The 27,651-nt window shown below is 42.7% G+C and overlaps 1 protein-coding gene across 1 annotated transcript in view; it reads right to left on the reverse strand.

Moving 5' to 3' along the window:
- Window positions 1-27,651, reverse strand: part of MYO3B (myosin IIIB) — a 421,280-nt gene that overhangs the window by 197,240 nt on the left and 196,389 nt on the right. The window contains 6 exon segments of the mRNA XM_068968451.1: window positions 18,952-19,081; window positions 20,786-20,874; window positions 22,081-22,234; window positions 23,495-23,642; window positions 24,446-24,656; window positions 25,436-25,562. Of these exon segments, the coding sequence (XP_068824552.1) occupies window positions 18,952-19,081; window positions 20,786-20,874; window positions 22,081-22,234; window positions 23,495-23,642; window positions 24,446-24,656; window positions 25,436-25,562 (859 nt within the window).

Here is a 27,651-nt window from a genome sequence, read left to right on the forward strand (position 1 = left end):
CAAGCTCCGCTGTCCATGGGATTTTCCAGGCAAGAGTACTGGAGTGGGTTGCCATTTCCTTCTCCAGGGAATCTTCCCGACCCAGGGATCGAACCCAGGTCTCCCGCATTATAGACAGACGCCTTACCGTCTGAGCCACCAAAACCTGAAATGATTTATCATATTTTAGCATGTTACTGCCTTTTGGTCTATTTCTGTAGCCGCATGACAGTTTCAGGTTGACCGTATAGGGACAAAAAACTCCCTTGCCCAATCTGGAGGAGTGGTTTATGACAGAAACTTGATGTCTACTCAAGAAAGATACAGAATAGGGTCTTTCCAACAGCCTCCCCCCCCCATTTTTCCTTCGATTATAAAAATGTAGCCACTAAATTCTCAGGGAAGCACTCCCTGCCTGCCTGCTTGCATCTCTTACAAGTGTCCTACACTAATAAAATCCCTTCTTACCTGTCACTCTAACTCTCACTGAATTATTTCTACACCAAGTCAGAAAATCTTTTGTTTCACTAAGCCCTGAAATACACTCTGTGATTTCAAAGGTGCATCTTCATAATGTGTATTCTCCAAGTGAAAAATTATGCTTCTTTCAGTTTGCATATTAGCAAATACCAGTCATTTTGAAAAGCTGATTGCTAATATGAATGCAACCATCACTTATATAAATCTTTTTTTTTTTTTGACTGAGACTCTGAAAGCATTCAGGGTTAACTTTTGGTCTATAGGTATTCAAGTCCAGTTTTCTCCCTTACCAATTATTTTGCTTTCTTTCAAGGAATGACTATTATCACCTAACACCTTTTCAAAGACCTACTCTAAACATGCAGGGACAGATCTTGGAGAAAAACTGTAGCTGCTTAAAAATCCAGAAAATAAGGAGAGGCAAACTGAGAAAGGAAACACTCTATAGGCAACAAAGCTTATAACAGGCCTGCCTGGCCAGTGTGACTAGTATCTAAGCTACAGTGCCACAGGTTTTCCAGACACCATCATATATATTTCTCACTCTCTTCTTTTGCTCTCCTTTCCTTCTGTCTCAAATTTTTGTTTGTTTTAAACCATTCATAAAATGGCACTGACCAGAAAGATTCTTCTACTGAAATGGTATGTGTCATGGTGCTGAAGGATGAAGTTTACATAAGGTTTATTTTTTAAGTACAGGCATTGCTTTTTTTTTTTTTTATTGACAATGCAAAGCCTTTGACTGTGTGGACCACAACAAACTCTGGAAAATTCTTAAAGAGATGGGAATACCAGACCACCTGACCTGCCTCTTGAGAAATCTGTATGCAGGTCAGGAAGCAACAGTTAGAAGTGGGCATGGAACAACTGATTGGTTCTAAATAGGGAAAGGAGTATGTCAAGGCTGTATATTGTTACCCTGTTTATTTAACTTCTATGCAGAGTACATCATGAGAAATGCTGGGCTGGATGAAGCACAATCTGGAATCAAGATTGCCGGGAGAAATATCAATAACCTCAGATATGCAGAGGACTCGACCCTTATGGCAGAAAGCGAAGAAGAACTGAAGAGCCCCTTGATGAACGTGAAAGAGGAGAGTGAAAAAGTTGACCTAAAACTCAACACTCAGAAAACTAAGATCATGGCATCTGGTCCTATCACTTTATGGCAAATAGATGGGGAAACAGTGGAAACAGTGACAGATTTTATTTTGAGGGGCTCCAAAATCACTGCAGATTGTGACTGCAGCCATGAAATTAAAAGACGCTTACTCCTTGGAAGAAAAGTTATGATCAACGTAGACAGCATATTAAAAAGCAGAGACATTACTTTGCCAACAAAGGTCCGTCTAGTCAAAGCTACAGTGTTTCCAGTAGTCATCCATGAATGTGAGAGCTGGACTATAAAGAAAGGTGAGTGCCAAAGAAGTGATGCTTTTGAACTGTGGTGTTGGAGAAGACTCTTAAGAGTCCCTTGGACAACAAGGAGATCCAACCAGTCCATCCTAAAGGAAATCAGTCCTGAATATTCATTGGAGGGACTGATGCTGAAGCTGAGACTCCAATACTCTGGCCACCTGATGCGAAGAGCTGACTCATTTTAGACCCTGATGCTGGGGAAGACTGAAGGCAGGAGGAGGAGATGACAGAGGATGAGATGGTTGGATGGCATCACCAACTCAATGGACACAAGTTTAAGTAAACTGCAGGAGTTGGTGATAGACAGGGAGGCCTGGCCTGCTGCAGTCCATGGGGTCGCAAAGAGTTGGACACACCTGAGGGACTGAACTGAACTGATTGCTTTTTTTGAGAACTTGGCTTTAAGAAACTGTGACACAGCATTCAGAATAACTGTTTGATGTCCAAATCTCCCACAATTAAAATCTTCTCCTATTCTCTGATAAAGGAACTCTACAAGCATCACAACTCTGTACTAATTCTAGAGGCTTCAGGTAGTCAGTGCATATGTGTCTGAGTCCTTTCAAGTCAATGCAAATATTTTACCTTATATTGGTATTTGTCTTTAGAAATGGCTTTTTTTCCTTATACCAGTTACAAGATCTCTGAAGCCAGGCACTGAGTATTTCTATTCTCATTCATTAAATCAAAAATTATTTCTTCAGCCCCTTCTACAAGACTTGTGAAGAGCTCTACAAGTGTGTGTGTGTGGTTAGTTGCTCAGTCGTATCGGACTCTCTGCAACCCTATGGACTGTAGCCCGCCAGGCTCCTCTGTCCATGGAATGCTCCAGGCAAGAATACTGGAGTGGGTTGCCATTCTCTTCTCCAGGGGATCTTCCCAACCAGGGATCAAACTGAGGTCTCCCACATTGTGGGCAGATTCTTTACTGTCTGAGCCACCAGGGAAGCCCATTCTACACATAGTAGGTGCTAAAAAAAAGCTTATTGACAATGGTATAATTCACTGGAACTACATTTCAAATGATTCCTACCCTTGCCTTATAGGTGGATCATATCTACTACTTCTTGCCAAACTTCAGTATCACAGATTCTTCTTTTAGTCATCCAAAAAGAAACACTCATTATTCCAAAGAAATAGCAATTGACTGTGAACCATTTTACACAGTTAGCAGAGCACCACAGATGAGCAGAAAATGTCTTATCAAAGCCAAAGATGTTCCTTGATGTGACATTGAAACCTACCCATGAATCTAATTAAAACACTGTCTGTGACTCCTCACTGGAGTCTAAGCTCCCTTAGGGCAGGCACTGCTGCTGCTGCTGCTGAGTGGCTTCAGTCGTGTCCGACTCTGTGAGACCCCAGAGACGGCAGCCCACCAGGCTCCGCTGCTCCTGGGATTCTCCAGGCAGGAATACTGGAGTGGGTTGCCATTTCCTTCCCCAGTGCATGAAAGTGAAACATGAAAGTGAAGTCCATTCTATTCACTACTCTATACCTGGTACTTAGCACAATTTACCTAGCTCGTAGTAGACACTCAGTTAATATATGTGAATGAATGAGTGAATATGTGTGGCATTACATTTATTTAACATGACATCCAATGCCCTTTTAGGAGTAGGTTCTAGCTCACCTCACTTCCATACACGTACCCTGAACTTTATGCCACAGTCCCTTCATATTTCAGAATCTTTGCTCAAGCTATTGGAGCCCCAGATTGCAGAGGTGAAGTGGTTAAGACCGTGAGTGCTAGGGTCGAACCACCTGGGATTTTTCTCAGGTCTGTCAGTTACTTGTTAGGAAGGCTTGAATGAGTTACTTACCTTCTTAATATCTGGATTTCATCATCTAGAAGGCTGGATGAACATTTATTGAGTTTTGGGAATAAAGTGTTTCTGTTAAATTTACAGTGAATAGAGTTTCAGTGGTGAGTGGAGATGCAGATGTTACTGGTATAGGGGATTTGATTAGAGCCACATGGAACCCCCTAGAAGCCCTACTCAGCCAAGAGTTTTAGTTTAAGCTAAATCACTTGACTCAATGATTATCTCTTCAGCATATATTTTGAGATTTACAAAATGTTATTAACTAGAGGTTTTGGCTAATCAGAGTTTTATAGACTATACAATTTTCTATTGCCTAGAACCTTATTAAATGTTGGCTTGGATGACTAGAAAAGAAAATAAACTGAGGATATGAGATTTGAGGGTTTATTTCATTCTTTCCTGTTTATATTCTTAAGATACTATTTTCAAAACAGAGAAATCACAAACACTCAACAGAAAGAAAGAGAAGAAGGAAGGAAGGAAGGAAAGAAGGAAGGAGGACTCATAGTATTATATAATTTTATTTCCTGTCTTTAAAAAAAATGCATCAGAGATAAGGTGATATATGTAGAAGTCCACTTATTTTGCTCTATATTTGCCTCTCTGCTCTGGATCAGAAAAGCGTTAATAATATTTAAATACTAACATTTATTGCATGCATGCTAAATTGCTTCGGTCGTGTCCAACTCTTTGTGATCCTATAGAGCGTAACCCGCTAGGCTCTTCTGTTCGTGGGATTCTCTAGGCAAGAACACTGCAGAGGCTTGCTGTGCCCTCCTCCAGGGGATCTTTCCAACCCAGGGATAGAAACCGCATCTCCTACATCTCCTGTACTGGCAGGTGGGTTCTATACTACTAGCACCACCTGGGAAAATACTACTAACATTTATTAAACGCTTACAATGTAGTAGGCACTATGGTAAATGTGTAGAATGAATTATTGAATACAACATGTGAGCCATGTCCCCAGTTCACTAAGAAAGAAAACGGTGGCAGAGTATACAAGCCTACGGCCAAAGGTCAGATATCCACTGTGCAAAGCATGGAGCAGTGATGCTGAGAGAGCCCATCAGCTAGGATGGCCTAATTATAGATTTTGTGGTTATTTCAGGGTTTCTGGTCATAGTCAAGGAAGACCACTGAGTAATTGAGGGGATGCTGCCTGGCCAAACTGATTGAACCCAATTGATTTTAGATGATGTCTGTATTTTTTAGTCATTTACACACCAAACCAGGTCAACTGCACACAGTTTCCATCGATTACCCAGCAATCATTATCCTTGTGACTAAGCCAAATCTAATCATCTGGAAAACAGTTGATCTGGGCTTTATGTAACTTGAACTATCCTTACGAAATGTAAAGAATGGAACCACTCTACTAAATGCTCCTCTCCCACTTCCAACTCTCCAGTAAAGTTAAGTGACATTTTGTTTAGTTTACTGACATCTCACATGTGCAAGCCAGTAAAGTTCACAATCGTTTCTCCACACAGCTGTGGTTTACAGCTTCTCTTCGCACACAACATGCTGGCACCAGAGCAAAATGATTAACTTTTATATGCTTCTAACATATGGACCAGACTGTTAGAAGCTGGTCTCGTGTTCTAAAGAGAAAAATACAGTTTTTATTAACATGACCCAAATTCCTGGGAAAAAAAGCATTAAGTTGTGATCCATTTCTAGGCAGAGAGATTATAATTATGATGGCTTTGTTTCTAATTCACTTGATTTGGAGTGCCTCGAGTTATCTTCCAGTAAGTTGAGGGGTGAGGGAAGGTGACCTGAAAGCCCCATTATAAAGAGATTTTGTGGTGGGATGAATTAATAAACTATAAATGGCCTTGAGACTTTTCCTCAATATGAGCTATGAAATAAATGCAAAGAACCTTTCATCTTAAATGGGAACATATTTCTTCTCTATGAATGAGAGGGCATGGTGGTGAGAGAAGCAGAATTTGTTTTTCTTGCATTTTTGACCATTTGAAAAATCAAAGCTGCCATATTTGCTGTACTTTCCAAGATCATTAAAGACATAAAATGGCCCTAAATTGTACTGCCACTTAAAAATAAAATGTACATTCTCTGTCACAAGTAGGAGCTTTGAGAGAAGTATTATATTAAAATGTACTGAGGAAAGATAGTGGATCTGATTCACAACAGATACTTTCCCAATATTAGAGCCATTATATTATAACTCGTTAGTGAAGGTTATTTTAGTTTTTGTTTTTCAAGGACATAGTAGGAGCAGGGTCCTTAGAGCTAGGAAAGTATGAGGGACTTTTGGAAATGGATTTAAGAGCCACACTGGAAGACTGCCCTGGAAAAGAAAGACTCAGGGAGAAAATTTTCCGAACGGCATTGCCTCATTAAGTCCCACTTGACTCTTGATCCTCAAGATGCTTTTTGAAGCATCTTACTGGTTTCGGAAGATCTATACATGGGAGCCATCTCTCGGTATTTCTGCAATAAAGACACTTATTGGAATTTCATGCTTAGTATTCCCCACACTTTCTACCATGGAAATCTCTTCTTCACATCACACCTCATCACATCTCACAAACCTAAGTTTTATGAAACACATGTTGGAAAACATTGCGCTTGATGCTGATAATATGGGACCTTTCTATCTCTGCAAAGAGAGCCATGGGAACTTTTAACAAGCTTGTGCTGGAGCTCTGCAAATCCAGAACAATGATGCTTCTCACACACTGGGAAATAGGCTGAAGTATGAATGTAATAAAATATTACTTTATGAAGAAAGCAGCATTTATTTTCTTTGGAAGACCAGCAAGAAGGGCTCTTGGGCATTTCTTCAATTCTCTTTGAGGGCAGAAATGAGGCACCTCTGTGGCCAAGGCAGCAATTCTCTGAAGCCGTGTTATTCAATGTAGTGGCTGCGCTACACATGAACTGTGTGGCTTGTCAGAAATGAGAGGCACCATTCGTAAAAAATACACACCAGACTTCAAAGACTTAGTAAAACAAAAAAAGTAAGATATCTCAATAATTTTATATTGATTACAATGTTGAATGATAATATTTTGATATGATAAGTAAAGATATATTAGTAAAATTAATGTTTTCTGTTCTGTAGACTAAATGTTTTTGTCCCCCGTCCCCTACACACACAAATTCATACACTAAATCTGGGCCTCTAATGTGATGATATTTGGTGGTAGGGCCTTTGGGAGTTAATTAGGTGATTCACAGAAGCAGAGCCCTCATCAATAAGATCTGTTTCCTTAGAAAAGAGGCCCTAGAGAGTTCCTTCACCCTTCGTCCATCTGAAGACACTGAGAAGAGAGCCAACTATGAACCAGGACATGGTCCCTCATCAACCATAAAATCTGTTGGTGGCTTGATCTTAGACTTTTCACCCTCTGGGACTGTGAGAAATAAATTTATGTTGTTTATTAGCCACCAGTCTGTAATATTTTGTTATAACAGCCCAAATGGACTAAGGCATGTTTCTTCTTACTTTTTAAAATGTGGCTCATGTAACATTTTCTTTCCCGCTGGATAGCATGGTGCAATAGACCAAAGAACAGAAGAGAGCCCAATGAGAGCTTTCAAACCACAGTGAAAAGAAAGTGAAGTCACTCAGTCGTGTCCAACTCTTTGCGACCCCATGGACTGTAGCCTACCAGGCTTCTCTGTCCATGGGATTTTCCAGGCAAGAATACTGGAGTGGGTTGCCATTTCCTTCTTCAGGAGATCTACCTGACCCAAGACTGAACCCAGGTCTCCCACATTGTAGGCAGACTCTTTACGGTCTGAGCCACCAGGGAAGTCAAACCACAGTATCTGCAGACAAAATCTGTCCTAGGAGTCACTAGAGGTTGGTCTGTTTGATCTTAAGCTTCCTTCTAATAGAGGGGTTCTTCTTCATGCAAAGCTTTCGCTTTGCAGATGGGAAGTTTGTTCAGAGAACTGAATTAAACCCACTGGATGCTAAGTACCAACTCAGGTGGAGCTCAGCTTGTCTCCTGACTTACAATCCATGGCTTGTTACTTCATCACAGCTGCTGCTGCTGCTGCTGCTGCTGCTAAGCCACTTCAGTGTGTCCAATTCTGTGCGACCCCAGAGATGGCAGCCCACCAGGCTCCACCGTCCCTGGGATTCTCCAGACAAGAGTACTGGAGTGGATTGCCATTTCCTTCTCCAAGGCATGAAAGTGAAAAGTGAAAGTGAAGTCGCTCAGTCGTGTCTGACTCCTAGCAACCCCATGGACTGCAGCCTACCAGGCTCCTCCGTCCATGGGATTTTCCAGGCAAGAGTGCTGGAGTGGCGTGCCATTGCCTTCTCCGCATAGCTAATGGGGTAGAACAAACTGCAGGTAGACTTTTTAAAAGGAAAGAAAATTTTAAGCTGCTTACATGTGAACAAACAGACAAATAAACAAGCAAAAACAAAACCAGTACTTGGAGAATACAACTCAAAACCTGAAGGCATTCAGAGAAAAGAAAAACAAAAGAATTTCAAGAGATGCTCTCTCCCTCCCACAACCATATCACACACCCATTTTGTCCTCAACAAGTCTGACAAAGACAACCAGTGCTTCTTCTAGACAAGGGCTGAAACCCATTAACAAAGGGGGATGTGGGAAGGTGTGAAGTCTCTCTTGGGATGGTTCAGCTGCTGCCAGGACCCTCTGTAAAGGGCAGAAGGGGACACTGTTCCTCATGGCCCCCGACAGCAGAGGCCTTCTGTTCTCCAGCCAGCTGCGGCAGCAATAGATGGGAGTGAGACTTCACACGCACCCCGAGCCCCCAGGGCAGTGAGGTTTCTAAGAGAGAACGTGGATCTCGTGCCTCCCAGCAAAGTACAGTCTGTGCTTTAAGCACAAGTGTGCTGCTTGCTTCTGGGAAAGCCCTACCCTGCCCACTCCGCATAAGGAAAGGGGCTGGCAATCAGTCTCAGATGCTGGATGTAACTACAGGTCTATCTGCACTTCTCTAGAACCTGAGTCCTAACAGGGCATCACACTTGTCTCTCCAGATTCCAAATCCAGAGCTCGAGATGGAGCTCGGGATTTCACAACTTGTTAAAACAAATCTCTCACGCTGGTGGGCTCCCTGTCAGCACCATAAATCAGGACGACTCACACACATTTCTGAGTGTTTCAGATGCTCTCAAGACCATGAGGGAAATCCGTTCTCAAAGTGCACTCCCTGCCTGAACAGACAGACTCTCCCGAGCATCTCCTATATGCCGGGCACCTCTCCAGGAGCTAGAAAGAGGAGCCTACTAAATGGACAAAATCCTATCCTCATGAAACTTACACCCAGGGGTTTCAGTTTATTGGGGATAAACAAGAAACTGCTCCACTTTTCCCTGTTACTTCCCCATCCATGCTGTTACCTCTCCTGTCTGTGAGGATGGCAGCTCCCTTAACTATACTTTAGCCCCACTTCACAGATTATCTGTTATTAGAGATTAGTTTTGGATTTGAAGATTCCTTCTTATTTGTTTTTGACCTTTAAAATCACCTCAAGTCAAAGCTTTTTTCCCCACTGCCCCTTTCCCTCCAGGCTGGATAGATCCCTCCACGCTGGATAGATCCCTCCACGCTGGATAGATCCCTCCAGGCTGGATAGATCCCTCCAGGCTGGATAGATCCCTCCACGCTGGATAGATCCCTCCAGGCTGGATAGATCCCTCCAGGCTGGATAGATCCCTCCAGGCTGGATAGATCCCTCCAGGCTGGATAGATCCCTCCAGGCTGGATAGATCCCTCCACGCTGGATAGATACCTCCAAGACTTGAAGGAGGCCTGTCTCCCATACTTCTGTTCTGGACTGGCTGCTCTGGTGTGGGAGGAGGGAGGAAGGAAAGGAGAGCGGGCAGAGCTCTCTTTCTCTGACTGAGTGAGGCTGTAAACTCTCTCTGGTTAAACAGAATAGTCCCTGGGCTTTGTAGGAAAAGTGGTGGCCTCACATGCCCCCTGATAAGGGGGCTTATATGGAACAGCTCCTGTAACAATTAATGATCCTGCTGCTGCTGCTGCTGCTGCTAAGTCGCTTCAGTCATGTCCGACTCTGTGCGACCCCATAGACTGCAGCCCACCAGGCTCCTCTCTCCATGAGGTTTTCCAGGCAAGAGTACTGGAGTGGGGTGCCATTGCCTTCTCCAACTGGTGATACGCTATGGGCTAAATTGTAGCCCCCTCTCCGCCACTGAATTCATATGTTCAAGTCCTAACGCTCAGTCCCTCAGAAGGTGACCAGCTTTGGACATAGAACCTTTAAAAGGTGATTCAGGGCAAATGAAGTCATACAGGTGGGTCTCAATGCAAGATGACTGGCATCCTTATAAGAAGAGGACACAGACCAGGTACACACAGACCCAGGCGTGACCACGTGAGAATCCTGAGAAGGCAGCAAACTACAAGTCAAAGAGCGAGGTCTCAGGAGAAGCCAAGCCTGCACGCATCTTGATCGGGAACTTCTCCCTCCATAAGTGTGAGACAGCAGCTTTAAGTCGCTTTCTGTCTGTGGTGCCCCATTATGTCAGCCGTAGGAAACTAGCACAGATTAGAAGCCAAGAATTGGATTTTACCTTTAGATTTTCTACCGTGCAGCAGTTAGTGAGTTATTTGACACATATTCACTAGGACTCACTATGCATTAGGAAAGGAGGGTAGGGGCAGGTCACAGAAGAGAGACAGACAAGATTATGTCAGCTCCTGATGGAGGCAGTTAAAGGGGGCGTCACGACAGAGTGAGTGGGGAAGCACGGGGCTATCATCCACTGGTTAGACAGAGAAGGCCTCTCTTTGGTAGTGACGTTTAAGCTAAATTCTGGATCACAAGGATAGATCTGTAAAGATCTGGGCAGAGAATATCCCAGGCAGAGTGAGCAGCTGGTGCTGAGTCAGGAAAAGGCTTGGACTGTCTGGGGAACAGAATGAAGGCAGAGAGGGAGGGGAAGAGTTCAAGAAGATGGGGACATTACGTTAAGAGTTTCAGGTAACGAAAGGAGCCTGGATTTTATTGTAGGTGTGATGAGGAGCCATGGGAGGCTTTAAGCAGGGTGGTGACATGATCAAATTTCTATTCCTAGAAAGACTGCTGTTTAGCGGTCAGGCTGGGTGAGGAGAGAGCAGAAGCAGAGTTTGGTTAGGAGATGCAGGTGAGAGGGGCTGTAGAGGCACCACCTTGCTCTCTGACTTCATCTTCACCTGGCATTCTCTGTGTGACTCTGTCCAAGTTTTCCTGTTTAATAAGGACACCAGTCACACTGGCATAGGGCCCATCTCAGTGACTCCATTTTACCTCGATTGTTTCTGCAAGGGCCCTATTTCCAAACAGAGTCACATCCTGATGAACTAGGAGTTTGGATTTTGACATACATATCTTTTGGGAGGGAGACACAATTCAACCCATAACAAGCAGTCAAAAAGACGGAAGATACTATGTTGATGAGGATGACCGCATCAAGAGGAATAAAAAGCTGATGCAGAAGAGAGGGGAAGAGTTGCAGGATGAAAGCCCTTGTGAAGGTGAGGAAAGGAATGAAGAGGCAAGCAGAGAGTCACCTGTAATGAGAGTAAGGATGGTTCAGTCATTTAGATTAGCAGGAAAACAAAATGGGGACAGATGCGGGTAGAGGGGTAGATTTGGTTCAACCATCCATTCATTTACTCAGCAAATACATAGAGAGTGGCTACCATATACTAGGTACTGCTAAAACTTTGAGGAGACAGTAATGGACAAACCAGACAAAATTTCTGCCATCTGGAAACTTACTTTATACTGGAGGAAGATAGACAATAAACAAGCAAATTATATATAGTAAGTTAGGTAGTGATGAGTGCTAAGGAAAAAGGTAAACAGGAAATGGATTTATAAGTATTCAGCAGGTTGAAATTTTTTACCAGGGTAGCCAGGGAAAGTAGATTTTGAGAAAAGACCTGAAGAAAGTGAAACAGCAGCCATGGGTATGTCTTGGGGAAAACCTTCCACGCAGAGGGGATAGCAAGTGAAAGGGCGCCTACATAACAACCACAGCCAACACCACGCTTAACGGTGAAAGAGTGGGTACTCTACCCCAAGATCTGGAACAAAGCAAGACGTTTCCTCTCACCACTTCCATCTAGCTGTATACTGAAAGTCACAGCCAGTCAAATAAGGCAAGAAAAAGAAATGAGTGGTGTAAGATTGGAAAGAAAAATAGAAAAGGGTTCTCATTAACAGATAACATGACTATCTATGTAGAAGACCCCAAGAAATCTGCAAAAACAAAACCAAACAAAACTCCTAGAACTAACAAGTGAGTTTAGCAAGGTTGTTTATGACAAGGTCAATCCACAAAAACCTATGGTAGAATAGAACAATACTAGTTCCCAAAACTGAAATACTGAGGTATAAATCTAACAAAACGTGTACAAGACCTGTATGTGAAAACAAAGTACTAATTAAAGAAATCAAAGAAAATCCAAATCAACAGACATGGTGTGTTCATAGCTTGAAAGACTCAATGTAGTAAACATAGAAATTCTTCCTGAATTGACCCACAGATTTCACGCAACGGCAATCAGAATCCCAGTAGGCCTGTCTATAGATACAGACAAGCGATTTTTAAAGTTTACATGTAAAGACAAACAAACTGGAATAGCCAAAATTTTTTGAAAAAGAAGAATAAATCTGAGGCAATCGCACTATGTGCTCCTAAGATTTACTGTAAAGCTATGAGTGAAGACATTGTGGTATCCATGAGTTAGACACACACAGCAATGAAACAGACCCACACACATGTAACCAATTGGTTTTTGACAAATGTAAAAGCAATCAGTGGAGAAGACAGTCATTTCAATAAATGGTTTTGGAATAACTAGACATACTTATAAAAAAAAAAAAGCAGCTCTATTTCACACCTTATATAAAAAAATAACTCATGCTAGGTCTAAACGTAGAATGTGAAAGTATTTATTGAGCATCTATTCACACAGAGCTCCACATAGACTCCTTGGGGCACCCTGGTTCTCTGTAATTAGTCTTTAACACCCTATTTAAGTTTTCCTTTCTCACCCTAAAGCTGTCCCTGCAGAAGTCCGCCTTGACCCCCGACCTTGAGCATTTCAGATCAACATCAGGAGCCCACTATTGTTCTTCCATTTGCTTCCCCTTCCCTGTTGGCTCAGCTGGTAAAGAATTCACCTGCAACGTGGGAGACCTGGGTTCGATCCCAGGGTTGGGAAGATCCCCCGGAGAAGGGAACAGCTACCCACTCCAGTATTCTGGCCTGGACACAACTGAGCAACTTTCACTTCACTTCACTTCTCTCTCTGCCCTGAGTCCTTTCTTCTTTGTCCTGTTCACTTATTCACACCCACTGCCACCTCCCTCTCATTTCCAAGGCTGTACAGCCTGGTGCAGAATGCCTCATTACACCAGACTGTTCCATTTTCTCTAGTCTATTAGGGAAAAAAAAGTCTCTTCCAAGAAGCCTTTCTTAGTTAAGAGAACTCCTTCCCCACTCTGACTCATGATATTGCCATGACGTTTCCTTCTATTTTTACCTGTATCGATACAGTGCTTATATGCCCCCCATTTATTGAAACATACAGGATGTTGTGCATCCGTTATACATTTTAGGATTTAGCACTCTTTCTCTGTTAGCCTATTCTGGCTGGGATTTTCTTTTATTTCTTCTAAAAAGCACCTATGCATAGCACCATATCTATTAATAGAAAGATGATAAATATATATTATCAGTTGACTAAGATGCACTCCCAAATTAGAAGAAAAAGGCAGGTCTCTGCAGGAGGAGGAAATGAGTCACCAGGGCTCCCTAACAGGGTTGGCTTATTCATGCCTTCCTCCATTTCAGGAAGAGCCAAGCACTGTCCATGTCTGTGACTTGGAACTTTGTCACTTAGAGTCAGCTCATCTTGCCAGACTCATACGCTGAACTGCCAGAATGGAAAAAGAGCCAGAAGTGGAAAAAGAAAACTCTGAGAGATGGTTATAAAAAGGCATCCCCTTAATAGCTTAATGCTATTAATTTGGGGAGTTACAGAATCAGGATCAGGCAATTCACAGCAAGGACTTCAGCAGGGTATTACAGAGCTTTGCAGATACAATGTGGGGTCTCGTCTTGTCCCCTCTCCAAATTATAAGGGGAGCCAATGAAGTCAAGATAGAATTTACCATTGATTTTTACTTGCAAATTCCAAGAGAAGAAACCTCAGAATCCTCAGAGAGAAGGCAGCAGTAGAAACAAAACTCAGTTCCAGATTTTGAAGCAAAACCAGACTCAGGTTCAGAGAATAACTCTCCAGTTTTGCTCGCTTTTTTTTTTTTTTTCTTTTCTAGCTTCTCCAAAGTTCCTAATTCTTTTAAAACCGCAAACTCCCATTTGGAAATCAAAATTCATGATTCAAAGACAGAAATGGATTTTTCAAGTTCTTTTTGAAACTTCCTCTTCTCTTTCCTCCCCTGAGCCTTTTGAACTTTTCTCTAGTTTATTTGTAGCAAGTGGAATATTCCCCAAACAGGAAAATAGGCCATGAAACCATGTTATAACATCTTTCCTTTTAATGTTTTTCTACCTGGATCATTAGTTTGAAAAGTCCCAGCCGAAGGGTTGGAAAGCAGTGTTGCTGCCACAACAAATTTTCACATACTAAGTCTTCAGAGAATTTCTTTTCAAAAGGAAGGATTACAAAGAAAATTTCATCATGTCTGAAGTGGCCAAAGAGTGGTTGCAAAAGCAAAGAGGGGAAGAGAGAGGATCCTTACTGACTACAGCTGTCTGTTTATCTGATGCTCACTGGGCATTTCAGAACGAGAAGGCACCCATCAGGCAGAGGTGATTCCACCACCAGGCACAGCTGGGTGCCCACAGAAACAGCTGCTGGGAAGGGCACTGCAGCAACCTGGGAGAAGCTGAGGACCCTGAACCTCATGATCTCATGTTTCACGTTTTCTAACCTTTTCAGTGAATAGGAAGGTAGGTACAGGAGAGAGGAAAATGCCAACTGGAGTACTCCCTCTGATTTTATATTATAGTTTTACACAAACACACCCAGAGGTTAATCCTCTTAACCTTGATAAGAGATTAAATCAAGTGCTGATACTTCTGTTCCAAAGGCACTAATGAAGGGATTGTCACCCATCCAGCAGTCCTGGAGAGGAGGCATTTTTAGATGCCACCTCTTGGCTCAGAGGTTAAAGCATCTGCTTCCAATGCAGGAGACCTGGGTTTGATCCCTGGGTTGGGAAGATCCCTGGTTGGGAGAAGGAAATGGTAACCCACTCCAGTGTTCTTGCCTGGAGAATCCCATGGATGGAGAAGCCTGGTAGGCTACAGTCCACAGGGTCCCAAAGGGTTGGACATGACTGAGCGACTTCACTTTCACTTTCTCTATCCTTTGGGGGGAAACAAGTATTATTATGAAATAGATTGCATGTGTAAAAAAGTATCCAAAATATAAATATACAGCATAATGAATATTATAAAGCCAATAGCCATGTAGTCACCACCAAGACCAGGAACCAGAGTATTGCCAAACTCCCCTTGGTAGTCTCTCTTCTTGAAACTGAGAAGCCAAACAACGCTCGACCTCTTTTTAAAGTTTGGGGTTAATAGCCTCCAAGGCTTCCAATCTTTGACCTTTCTCCTTCCTCTCTATAGTTCTTTCCCTAAAAGAAATTCATAAAGTAATTGCCCATAATATCTATGCTTATTGAACTAATGCCCCCTTTTAAGTGTTTCAAGCAGGATAAATAAAAATTTAAATGACCAAGAAAATAGTTTCTCACGCACTGAAAATATTAGCATATTTTCTTGCAAGAGAAGCTCCATGGTAGCTCCATCCGTCAGGGAAGGCGATGGCACCCCACTCCAGTACTCTTGCCTGGAAAATCCCATGGACCGAGGAGCCTGGTGGGCTGCAGTCCATGGGGTCGCTACTAGCCGGACACAACTGAGTGACTTCACTTTCCCTTTTCACTTTCATGCATTGGAGAAGGGAATGGCAACCCACTCCAGTGTTCTTGCCTGGAGAATCCCAGGGACGGGGGAGCCTGGTGGGCTGCCGTCTATGGAGGTCACACAGAGTCGGACACGACTGAAGCGACTTAGCAGCAGCAGCTTCATCAGTAAAGAATCGGCCTACAGTGTGAGGGACTCAGGGGTCAGGAAGATCCCCTGGAGCAGGGAATAGCAACCCATTCTAGTATTCCTGCCTGGAGAATTCCACGCATAGAGGAGCCTGGTGAGCTACAGTCCGTGGGGTTCAAAGAGTCGGACACGACGGAATGACTAACACATATATATTCTCTTGAAAAATGCTAGGATGTGTGGGATCTCACTTCTAGCCCCAGTGCTGAGATGGACTGCCACACTGCCCTTCCTAAAGGGGATGTGCTGGAAATATTTGCATTTTTAGCAAACACAATACAACCTTTACTGTCCAGTAAGGTTTTTCCACTTTCAAGAGGTGTAATATAGTAAAACCAAAAAATATAGAATGTTACACTTTTCAACTTTAGAAGCTTAATTAATGTTCAGACCTTCAACAGAGGATACACAATCTCTTTAAAACTGAGGTTTGAAGGCAAATATTGTCATAATGAGATAAATTAGTGCTCAATTCTAGGTAGAAAGTGAAGGTAAAAGAAAGTTCCAGTTGCTTTTAGGGCAAAGCCACATTATATTCCAATTTACTGCCTATACAGTGCCTTATTTATTAGCAACTCTTCAATGAATGTTTGCTGATTGAAGGTATTTTTTCCACGAATAATTTCAGAAAAAGAAAATAGAATCGTGCTTATTAAAGTTTTCATAATTATACTCAAAATGTGGAGAAAAGAAAAGCTAAGGATTTTGAAACAAATTATTATGCATAATATACAACTCAAGAATATAAGGAAGCTTGTCAGGGAAACATGCTTGTTCTCGTCTCAGTTCTCACTTTTGTTTCCTCCAGGTGGTGTAGGGTGCAGCGTCAAGGCAAGATTCAGAAGTTATAAGACAGGAGGAAAGTTCTTCCAGAGAAAAGCAAAAATAAGAAGCAGAGGGTATCTCTTTGTTTTTGTTCCTCCCCAGCTTTTAGGCCATCATGGGCAGCAGGGGCTGCTACAGAGCATGACTTCTGGCACAGCGCCACCCAGTGGCCAAGACTTGAACTTGTTTTTATTTTGCCAAAGATGGAAAAATTAGAAATTCCAAAATTGTCAATGGATTTGACAAGTCATTATTCTTATATACAGGAGGATATAAATGCTAGCTAACAAGTCACTTGGATATATTTTATTTCAAATAGGATGTCTCCTATTAAAAAATGGCTGCCTCTTTGACTCTGCACAGAGTCACCTAGTGAGTATACACCTGAGTCTCTGGTGAGGGAGCCCCAGCTCTGCCCACAGCTGCCCACTCTCTCAGAAGTTGATAATAAAACCAAATCCTGGCTGTTTCCAAGGGAGGTCTGGAGAAGAAGGTGGAGGTCAGCCTTTGGAGGGGCACTCTACTATTCTTAAGGGAGCATGTTTAAAAAAAGTTAAAAGCTGGTTTCAAAGTAAAGATGAAACAAAGGTGTAGACTGTGACTTTTTTCTTAAGTAAGCTTTTCATTCCTGCGCACGTTGCTAAAATTCAGACCTGGCAACCACTCTCTTTTAGCTTGCATAGGCTCCAAGCTAGACACACTGCCAATGATCAGACAAGGGACGTGAAAAGAAAAAGAAATTATGAACAATGATAAAGAGGTTTCTCTGCCTCCTTTTAAAAAAGTAGCTGTTTCCAGACATAGCCTCAAAAACATAAGGCCCTTGAGAGGAGAGCTATGGGAAGCTCAAGTCTGTTGCCCAGCCAACAGCAGCAAAATCCCAGATAAATCAAAGGCGCCTGACCCAGTTAGAACCCATTGGGTAAAACAGCAAAGATTAGGAAGGTCCATCTTTTGGTCCTCCTAATCCTGCATGAGGACCGACTTAACAACTACACAGAAGTTGACTCTAAGGAGACAAAGGCTGTGAATATAGGCCACTGACACATCTGTTCCAGGTTGGTTAGAAACAGTGGTGGGCTTAGCGGACGACTAAGTGGGAAGCTGGACCAGGTGACTTTTGAGGACTGCCTGACTGGACGACTCTGATTGGCCCCAGTCCCATTACTTGAAATCATACATAAATAGAAATAATCTTCTCAATAATTCTAGGCAAACCAATACCATCCTAAAGCATTTAGCATGAACTGTGGGCTTCCCTTGTAGCTCAGTCGGTAAAGAATCTGCCTGCAGCGCAGGAGACCTGGATTCGATCCCTGGGTTGGGAAGATCCCCTGGAGAAGCAAATATCCTTGCCCGGAAAATCTCATGGACAGAGGAGCCTGGTGGGCTGCAGTCCATGGGGTCACAAAGAGTTGGGCACGACTGAGTGACTAACACTTATTTATGATAATGTAAACTATGGGCTTCCCTGGTGGAGCTAGTAGTAAAGAATCTGCCTGCCAATGCAGGAGACATTAGAGACATAGGTTCAATTCCTGTGTCAGGAAGATCCCCTGGAGGAAGGCATGATAACCCACTCCAGTATTCTTGCCTGGAGAAGTCCATGGACAAGGGAGCTTAGAGGGCTCTGGTCCATGGGGTCGCAAAGAGTTGGACATGACTGAGTGACTGAGTGCATAATAATACACGTTTTTATTTTTATTTTTTATTTTTTTATTGACCACACAATGTGGCTTGCAGGATGATAGTTCCCTAACCAGGGATCAAACCAGTGCCTGCTGCAGTAGAAGCATGGAGTCCTAACCACTGCACCACCAGGAAAGTCCCAACATACACTTCTATAAAGGGAAGAATGAAAGGAATCAGGCAGAGAAAATGAGAAGTCTAAAAGCTGATGTTATGAAAAGTGTGTGTATGTGTGTACACACATGTATTATAGGCTGATGCTGTGCAATTAGATGCAAAAGACATAATCACTTTCCTTTTCCTGAAATTAGGTGAATAGACTTATCCCTGATCAAATTTCAAAATGTTAGTAGCACAGCCCTGGTAGTATTTAGACATGAACTGGAAAACCCCAGCAAGGCTTGTAGAAGCAGGAGGCAGGCCTAGGGCTGTCAGAGACGTTACAAGTACCCAGTTTTTTTTTGTTGTTGTTGTTGATTGTTGTCTTTTAAAAATTTTTAATTTATTCTTTGCGGTCATGCCACATTGCATGACAGATCTTAGCTCCCTGACCAGTGGAATTATGGAGTCCCAACCACTGGACCACCAGGCAAGTCCCTCCAGTACCTGTTTTAGTCAAAGGGATTGAGAAGAGTTGCTGGAGAAGCTGGTTTTCTGATGCCCTCAGTATGACCACCACATCAGCAGGAAGAGTGTCTCTGTTTTTCTCAAGAACCCCAGAAGCATCATATAATACCTGCAACGTAAAGAGCAAATCACAAGCGAGCCAATACTGTCCCCATCACAGTGTTGCCAGGCAACACTGGCATTGCCTGAGGTCAGTCATTAATCGATCTCTGTATAGAATTCATCTTTACATACCTATGCTTTTAAACCCAGGCCACCAGATAAGGGGGAGAATTGAAATTTTTGAGAGGCCAGTTTATCTTAACTCCTTGTTCAACTGTTCTTTGATGAAGAGAGTCCTATCAAAGATACATCACTTCAGAATAATCATGTTGGCCACTCACAATATGAGAAGCATCCATCTGATGAGGTTAACACTGCTATTGCCTCCATTTCACTGTGGGCAAACAGAGGCTTAGAGAGAGGCTGAATCATGTGGCCACGGTCACACATGTCACCAGGGCGGGCCGGCATCCCAACCCGGGCAGACTGGCTCCATGCTCATACACATTTCACCCTCTCTGCTTCCCAAGGTACTTGTGGCACCTGAGTGGTGGCTCAGGGGTTCTGGGCATTCTTGGTTTTCAGGGCAGAGGACATTTAGATCAGAGACTTTTTAAGGAATGCTCCAAAGAAATGAATTCAAGAAAGGACACAGAGCCCAGAAGGAAAAGGATCCTTTCTTTTTCCTTTTAAAATCAAGAAAGGACAAGAGGGACGAAGAGTGGTAGTTAGAAAACAGGTGTAAAAGGACAGAGATGGGAAGAGAGGTGCAAAGAAGGGGACAAGAATGGAAGGCAGAGAGAGGAGAAGGATGGGGACCGGGGATCAGGGTGGATGTCTTATGCAGTCAGCCTCCAACACTAGGGTAAATACAGTTTTTAGGAGGGAAAACTGGATTGTAATTTCCAGCCAAGATCCAAGATAGATACTGTCATGTATTATGTGAAGACAGAAACAATCTCTTCACTTACATTAAATTGCCTTTCAAACAACATTCAGTCAGGCAAAATTAATTTCCATGCCATGATATGAATGTGAAAAATAATTTCAGCAAGTCTTAAATCAACAAAATAATCCAAAATGCCTTTTATTGAACTCCTACCCATTTTCTGGGCCCAGGACCTCAGCAGACCCTGCCGGAACCAATTAGCCATAATTCACACGGCTCCTTAGAGAGTAACATGAGCAATGAATTGCTGGCTACAGGAGGAGGGCATTTCCTGAATCACTCTCTAACCTGCTTCAGGAACTTGAAATTGAGACTGAGGAATAATGGATGAAAAGTGGAAATTTCAGTTAATGTTGTAAAATCTTAACATCTGGATGATGAAGTGAATCTTTTCCCCTTTTTATCTAGACATTTTTGGTGCCCTGTAGACATATGCTTGTGTTACAAAGTGCTAAAAATTGAACCCCACTGTGATATTAACCCTCCTTCGTTGCCTACACATCTCCAAATTACTTTCGAATGTGAGCATTCACCACTAAACGCTGCAAAAGCTATCATGTTTTCTCTCTGGAGAGCTGTCACTTCTAGGCCAAACCTCAGGTGAGAAGCAGATGGCAGCTCTGTGGGCCACTCCAGCGAGAAATTGCTTTTTTGCCAGGGGCTACTTTCCATGAGCAATACCACTGAGAAGGTTTAAGAATTATGATTAGGTATTCAAGAAGAATTAAAAGGAGAAAGAAATCTGCAAGCAATTTCATGAGTGCCACAAACAGAGTACTGTGGACACTTGTTCCTTGTCAGAATTCAGGGGTAATAACTCACCTTTCCAGCATAGTGCTGAATGCCAAAGTACAGCTCCACTCCTTTGGGCCTCCAGAAGTATTTGCATCGAAGATTATCTTCAAATTTATCTGTGTGGATTTTCATGTTTAAAAGTTACAGTGTGAACTCTTTCGTCCTTTAGATAAAAATATGCTCCTCAAACCACGATGGCTCGGAACGTCAGAGTAGCCGGATATTATTCTTATTTGTGCAGTGATGGAAAAAGATCCCCACCCCACCCCCCACATGATGGGCGTTTACATTCAATTTCTCATCTAGCTGTTTCATGTTGTCTCTTGTGTCAAGCTGATCTTGATGATGTCATGTTCTGCTCTGAGAACTCCAAGAATAAACACTGATGACACCAGAAAACCAACCCATTAGCTTTAGAACCATGAAGATACTCCATGGAAGGCAAATATTCCTGGTTTATATTCCTCTTGACAACTTGCGACAATTTTATAGCTGAAAGGAAGTCACTCAAAGGTGAGAGTCTCAACTCCTAGAAGTGAATCTGTCCCACAGATCAATTTTCCATCTGGGCAAAAGGCTTGAAACTTCCTCTCCACCCCTCTCCAGATAATTTTGCTGCTGTGGTCAGGGATGGCCTACTCTGTGTGAGGAACTGTGCTAAGCAGTAAAGGGAAGCAGGGGTCGGACTTTGCTGCCCAAGGATCTCACCAAGTGAGCGACGGGGTCACAGCAACACTGAAGGCTGACAGACGAGGAGGAGGTGGAGAGGCATGGGGGTGAGTGCAGAGGACTCCAAATGCCCGAAGGAGGTGCTCCACCATAAATCCACACATAACGGTAACTTAATGAACAGGCGGCTTTACAAAACCTATATTAGGTGGGATGTCCAGCATAAAATAGGAGCCAGCAAGCCAGAACATCAGCAGGGCTTCTATACGAAGTACTACAGGGGGTCCAGGTGGAGACATGGGAGAAGGGCATGAGAAAGGAGGGGTATCAAGTGTTGGTCATGGAAAATAAGGGGAACAGAATAAGGGGAACAGAAGGTGTGACAGTGGTACCGACATAGGGTAAAGGTATTTCGCGTTACAGAAACAGGAAAGTGAGGAGAGTTTGAGAGATGGTGATGGGTTTGCTTTAACACACAAATCCTACCAGGATGTGTTCTGACTATTTCTATTTATTAAAAGCAGAGTCTCTATTTTCACAATCACCAGGCACCCAAAATACACAGGAAGGATTCCATAAACCATTTGATGATATGAGCCAAATAGCCAAGTTCTCTTCTGCACATATGTATGCCTTTTCTAAAAGGTACCTACCAACTAGGGTCTGGTCCGTTGCCTGAGGAAACCGACTTTCCTCATCCAAAAGTGCAAGCAGTCCCAGGGGTTTCTGGAGGAACATATCCAAGAGGGGGCGATTGTCCTCATACTTCACGGGTGTAGCGTCAATGCCCTCGTTCTGATACTCCATCTGGAAGGAAATGGATCGTGAATCACTCCAGCCCAATACTGGCCTAGGGACCACCAGGCTGCATGCACTTTCTCTGTCTGGCAACACTGAACAGGGTGTGTTTTACGTAAGTAGGACAAGGCTTTTCTGCATCCAGCACTGTTGAAGCCCAGGATTAAGGACTGACCTACAGGGCGCCTGTGGCAGGCGGTAAGGTTGGCAACAGAACCTTGGCTCTCTCTCTCTCTCTGTCTCTCAAGACATGCACTTGGTAACTCAAATTGAGAAGCTGATGTAGAAAGGAAGGGAAGCTGAATTTTTTTTTTTATTCTGGTGACAAGTATGGTTGAAACCAGGAGGAAAGCAGATTTCTGTCTTCTCCAAAGGAATCATCTTGAACTAAAAAAAAAAAAACCTAGAAAGAACTCCAGATTTCCCGGGAAAATAAATGGAGGCAAACTGGATTGAAACAAGGTCAGTTTTGTACAAGATGGGTGGGGGAGGAGTGCACTGTGGATTTGCCCAGTTTCCATGGTGAAACCAACACCTGTTAGCCCAGGACTTTGTCTTAATCTAACCTAGCAGTTTAACGTGTCCTTTGCTCTTGCATTAAAACAAGGAGTTTGGCCAGAATGTTTCGTTTTTAACAACTATATACTCTCTCTTCATACAGGAGAGTCTTGGGGTTGGGTTCGAGTTGAGGTGGAGGATAAGGGCCCCAGACTTTGGGTCCACTAGCTTTACATCCTGTTTTATTTGCCATTAGACTCAGAGGGGTAAGATTTCCATTTTGAGAAAACCAAGAACGTATCTTACTCCTCCCTGAAGATACCAATCCACTGCTGGTGGGGTCTCATATGCAGGAGACAGGGGATTCATACGGTCAGTGAGGGAGTCAAGGAAACCAAGAAACTTATCCTGAGTTCCGGATCATCCTGTATCATTTTGGACATGATCACAAATATTTTTAGTTAAATAAAGCAGAAGAGAATGTAGCATTTGGGGCAATGCATATGAATCAGTTTGGAAACAGCATTTAAATAATTGGCTTGTCACCAGCTTCACTCAAGGGAGGAAATGTACCTTTCCACAGAAATCGAGACCTCTTTTTACCAAACTACATTTAGATTGTCGAGTTATTTTGACAGGACTGCCTCATCAGTGGTTTTTCTTTGGAGTCTTTGACCTGTTAACCTCACTAACAAGGTTTCTGCTTTGAACTCTGGGCAGTCTGCAGGCACGTTCCCCACCAGGTCCAGTGCCTTCAGAGTTCACTGTTACCTGCTCGAGAGCAAAAACATGCTGATTGAAATAGTATTGAATTTGCTCATTGGCGATGTTTATGCAGAGCTGCTCAAATGAATTTCTCTGAAAGTTTTCGAATCCAAAAATGTCCAAGATCCCCACATTCATACCATTGTCTGCAGTACTGCATGAGAGAGAAGAATAAAACTTTTTAGAGAAGGAAACAGCAGCCTCAGGGCAGTGAGAATATTCCTGCCTACATTTTTATCAACACATGTAGCTACTCAGGGACAATGGCATCCTGCCACCTTGCAGAAAGAAACAGTCTGTGTGTTAAACAGTTGGTTTCCTGAGTCTTTCAACAGTACTTCCAATTTCTCTTATTTTAAGCAGCAAAATTTCAAATTTTCCTCAGAAGCTCCATCTATAGAGAGATTAAAGAGGAACCCCTCTATTTGAAGGGGCTGGAACTGCTGCTCATTTATTCTTCTACTTTCTCACCCACAAGGCTTAGTTGGAAGAAGACTCTAGAATTTGATACTGTCAGTTCCTCCACAATCTAGAAAACACTAATGCTTAGCACAGATATAGCTGTAGAAGTAACGATACTGTGAGATTTCTGTGCTTTAACACTTCTCATGAAACATCTCAGTTGATTCTAAAAATAGCAGTAGTGAGAGGAGATTATTCTCATTTTACAGATGAGGAAACTATGACTTAGGATGTACACAGATGAAGCTGTGGAGTCTGGATGCAAACCCAGTTTGCCCAGCTCCGCGCTAAGCTTGTTCTTTTAAATACCATACTACAATGGCTCTGTAATCATGAGCCTCTCAGGTGTAAATACACCATCTTTTAAAGGAGATGTCCTGAGATCTTCATTAAAGAAAACCCAAGAGAAGACCAAATGCTTCCTCTTGGAAATTCTAGGGACACTGGGGTCAATGACAGCTCTCCTCAAGGTCTCTGCTCGTCGGGGGAACTTGCCATATGTTTTTGTCTGGCTGCAGGAGTGTATTGATGCGATTTACGATCCAGCTGAAAAGCCTCCCATACAGGGCTTTGGACATGGCATCTCTGACGTCTGAGGCCCTGTCCACAGTGTTGGCGCGGATGATGGTCTCACCCCGGGTGACCACGCAGTGTGAGGTGAGAGCCTCCTGGAGCTCTTCAGGGCTGATGCAGAGAACCGAGGCAGCTAGAAGAGAGGGTGAGGATAATGTTGGAGAAGGTAGACATCTATCTGTCCAGCCATCCAGCCAGTTAGCCAGCATTCATTCAGCATCAGCCATGTGCCAGGCTGTATCTTCAGAACTTCAGAGCCAAGGATAAACATGTGGGGCCCTGAACCCCAAGAAACACCTAGACTGATGCAGTGCCTCCCAAACTGTTTTGAAAGCTCTTTACATGGGTTAGATGAAAAAAATATGGAAGGAGGTGGTCTTTGACCAAATTAATTGGAGCAATTGTTGGAGGGTATAGTCTATTCTCAGAAAATCACAAAGCATATTAGCATAGTTAAATGCTACAGTTTAACACAAGAGCTGTTTATTAAAATAAGAGGTTGTTTTCTAACTCTGGAATCTTATTCCTTGTGCCACTATTTTTACTTGTGGAAATTTTAAAATAAATAGGTGCATGTGTTATCCCCTTCAGATGCTGATTCAGTGAATTCAGAGTGAGGTTCAACCTCTCATATTTTTTTCAAAAATTTGTAGATGATTTTTAAAAGCAGCCACTGGTGAGAATCACTGCCCAAAGTTACCTGCCATGGACTTTTCAGAAGAACATCTATGTACTTGCCACTTATGAAATGAACACTGATGTTCTACAAGATATTCTCTGGGAAATACTGGTTAGTGAAAATACCCAGAGCCAGTTAAGGACCAGCACATTATATCTTCGAGTCTTGAAAAACTACCCAAGTAAAAGAAACATGTACTCTGGCAACACAATGCATAGGAATCAAATAATTACCATTTTCCAAGGCTTCTGCATTGGGCACCTCACTTTTATCAGTTTGATGCTGAGAGGAAATAGCTGCAAACTCAATGTTTCCAATATTCAAAATCCCAGCTAATATCCTGTACACTGAGTGCACCTCCTGAAAAGGACATCAAGAATCATGTTTGGTCATTGCCGATCAAACCAATAAACTTACCAGCACTATGGTAGAAACCACTAGTCCACCCACATCCATCTCCACCCCGCTGTCCTGGGCATACAAACAAACGTCCAAGCCTTCCTTGCAGTTAGGCCATGTAACTAAATTCTTAACAAAGGAACAGGCAAAATGAGGTGGGCCATTTCTGGGCTTTCCTTATTGAAGGGAGCATGCCTCCTTCAAGGCTTTTTTTCCCATTACTGCTGGATTGAACTCCCAACCACCCACCTTCAATCATGCCACTGATTAGAATGCCTGAGACCAATGACTCGGTGGAACAGAGATGTTCTACAGTCTGAACTTCTTGCCTTGGAATGCTTACGTTAGAGAGAACTCTTCTTTGTTCTTTAAGACAATTTTAGCCTTTAACCCTAGTGAATACCAGCTCCCACATTCAAGTATGGGTCTTTCTTCAAGACAAGAGTACAGATGTTTCCTTATCGTCTTGAATACAGCTTATATGAAACAGTTGGAGGGCATTCATTGATGTTTGATTAGAACATCTGAAGTTAAGTTATAGAGTATATAGTTATGAATGAGGTCAAAGCATTTTGAAAGACTCACTAGAAATTACCTGTCATGTTTTACTACAATAGGAAATAAACATCTGGTCCTCGTACCCATTTCTGGCTCAAGTTTCTAAAACTCTAGGACTTTTGAGTGATAGAGCCGAGAAGGGTGTCCTTTGTTCATCACGATAAGCCCCTTTCATCCACATCTGAGTCTGTGCTAAGGCGGAGACTCTTGGGGGATGGGTGTGCTGGTTGTCAGAGAACCCACAATGTCATTAAAGGGTTGGAAATCTTAGTCAGACCCCAGACTTCGAGGAGGGCACAGGGCTTGAGATCAAATCAATCATCAACAGGCAATGACTTGATCAGTCATGCCTAGGTAACAGAGCCTCCACTAAAACCCCTATTTGACCAGGTTTGGCGAACTTCTGGGTCGGCAAATGCATGAAGGTGAAAAGAGGAGGTGGTGCCTCCTCTTCTAAGACCTTGCCCTATAAATCTCTTCCACTTGTCTGTTCCTCGGTTGCACCCTTTATAATAATCCAGGAATACTAAGTGAACTGCTTTCCTGAGTTCTCTGAATCCTTCTAGCAAATTATTGAACTTGAAGAGAAGGGTCTTGGGAACTCTCTATTTACAGCCTGTCCATTAGAAATAGGAAAACTTGGGAGTTGCAACTGGTATCTGAAGTTGGGGCAGTCCTGTAGGAGTAGGCCCCTAACTTGTATAATTTGAAGCTAACTTGAGGTAGACAGTGTTGGAATTGAACTGAACTGTAGGAGAACTGGTTAGTATGGGGAAGAAAACTCTACACATTTGGTAAGAATAGAAATGATGTGTGAGGATCTAAGTCCTATTTTTATACTGAAGGTAGAATACATAAGAATAATTAATGGTAAAAAAAAAAAGTACAATTATTTGTTTAAATATTTGCATTTCCTATAGGTGAGAAATGAAATATATAGCCAGGAAATCCCTGCATCTTATAGATACAGTACTTTGACTAAAAATACTCAGGCTGGGCACTTGATTTAGCACTATACATAGCAGCAAACTAATAGAAACTGCCATTAGACCGTTGATAAAGCATTGCCTCTGAATTGAGCCTTTCTGCAAACACTGCTCAGTAAAGCCAAAAACTGAACATGGACTGTAATAGTGACATCTGCTGGATACCTGATAATGCTACAAAGACAAATGAGGATTTTAAACTAGGCTTCCACTATAGAAAAATATTGTTCTTCAAACCCCTAAATCAAAGGCAAGGTGTCATGTTTCTGACTTCAAGAATCACTGTTTTAATCACACAACTTAAGAGTGGCTAAGGAGAACACCTACCAAATTGGTTTCCTGGGACTAGCGTGGATTTAACATGACAGAACCACATTACTTTGATCAATACAGCATGAGGCTTGTGGAATGCACCCAGACTCCCCCCACAGAAGCAGATCCCAGAGAGTAAAACAGAGACTCCACAGCAGTGAGTTCTATATCTATTATTTCTATACATAGTTATC

The sequence above is a fragment of the Capricornis sumatraensis genome, chromosome 3 (assembly GCF_032405125.1).
Source record: "Capricornis sumatraensis isolate serow.1 chromosome 3, serow.2, whole genome shotgun sequence".
NCBI lineage: Eukaryota > Metazoa > Chordata > Mammalia > Artiodactyla > Bovidae > Capricornis > Capricornis sumatraensis.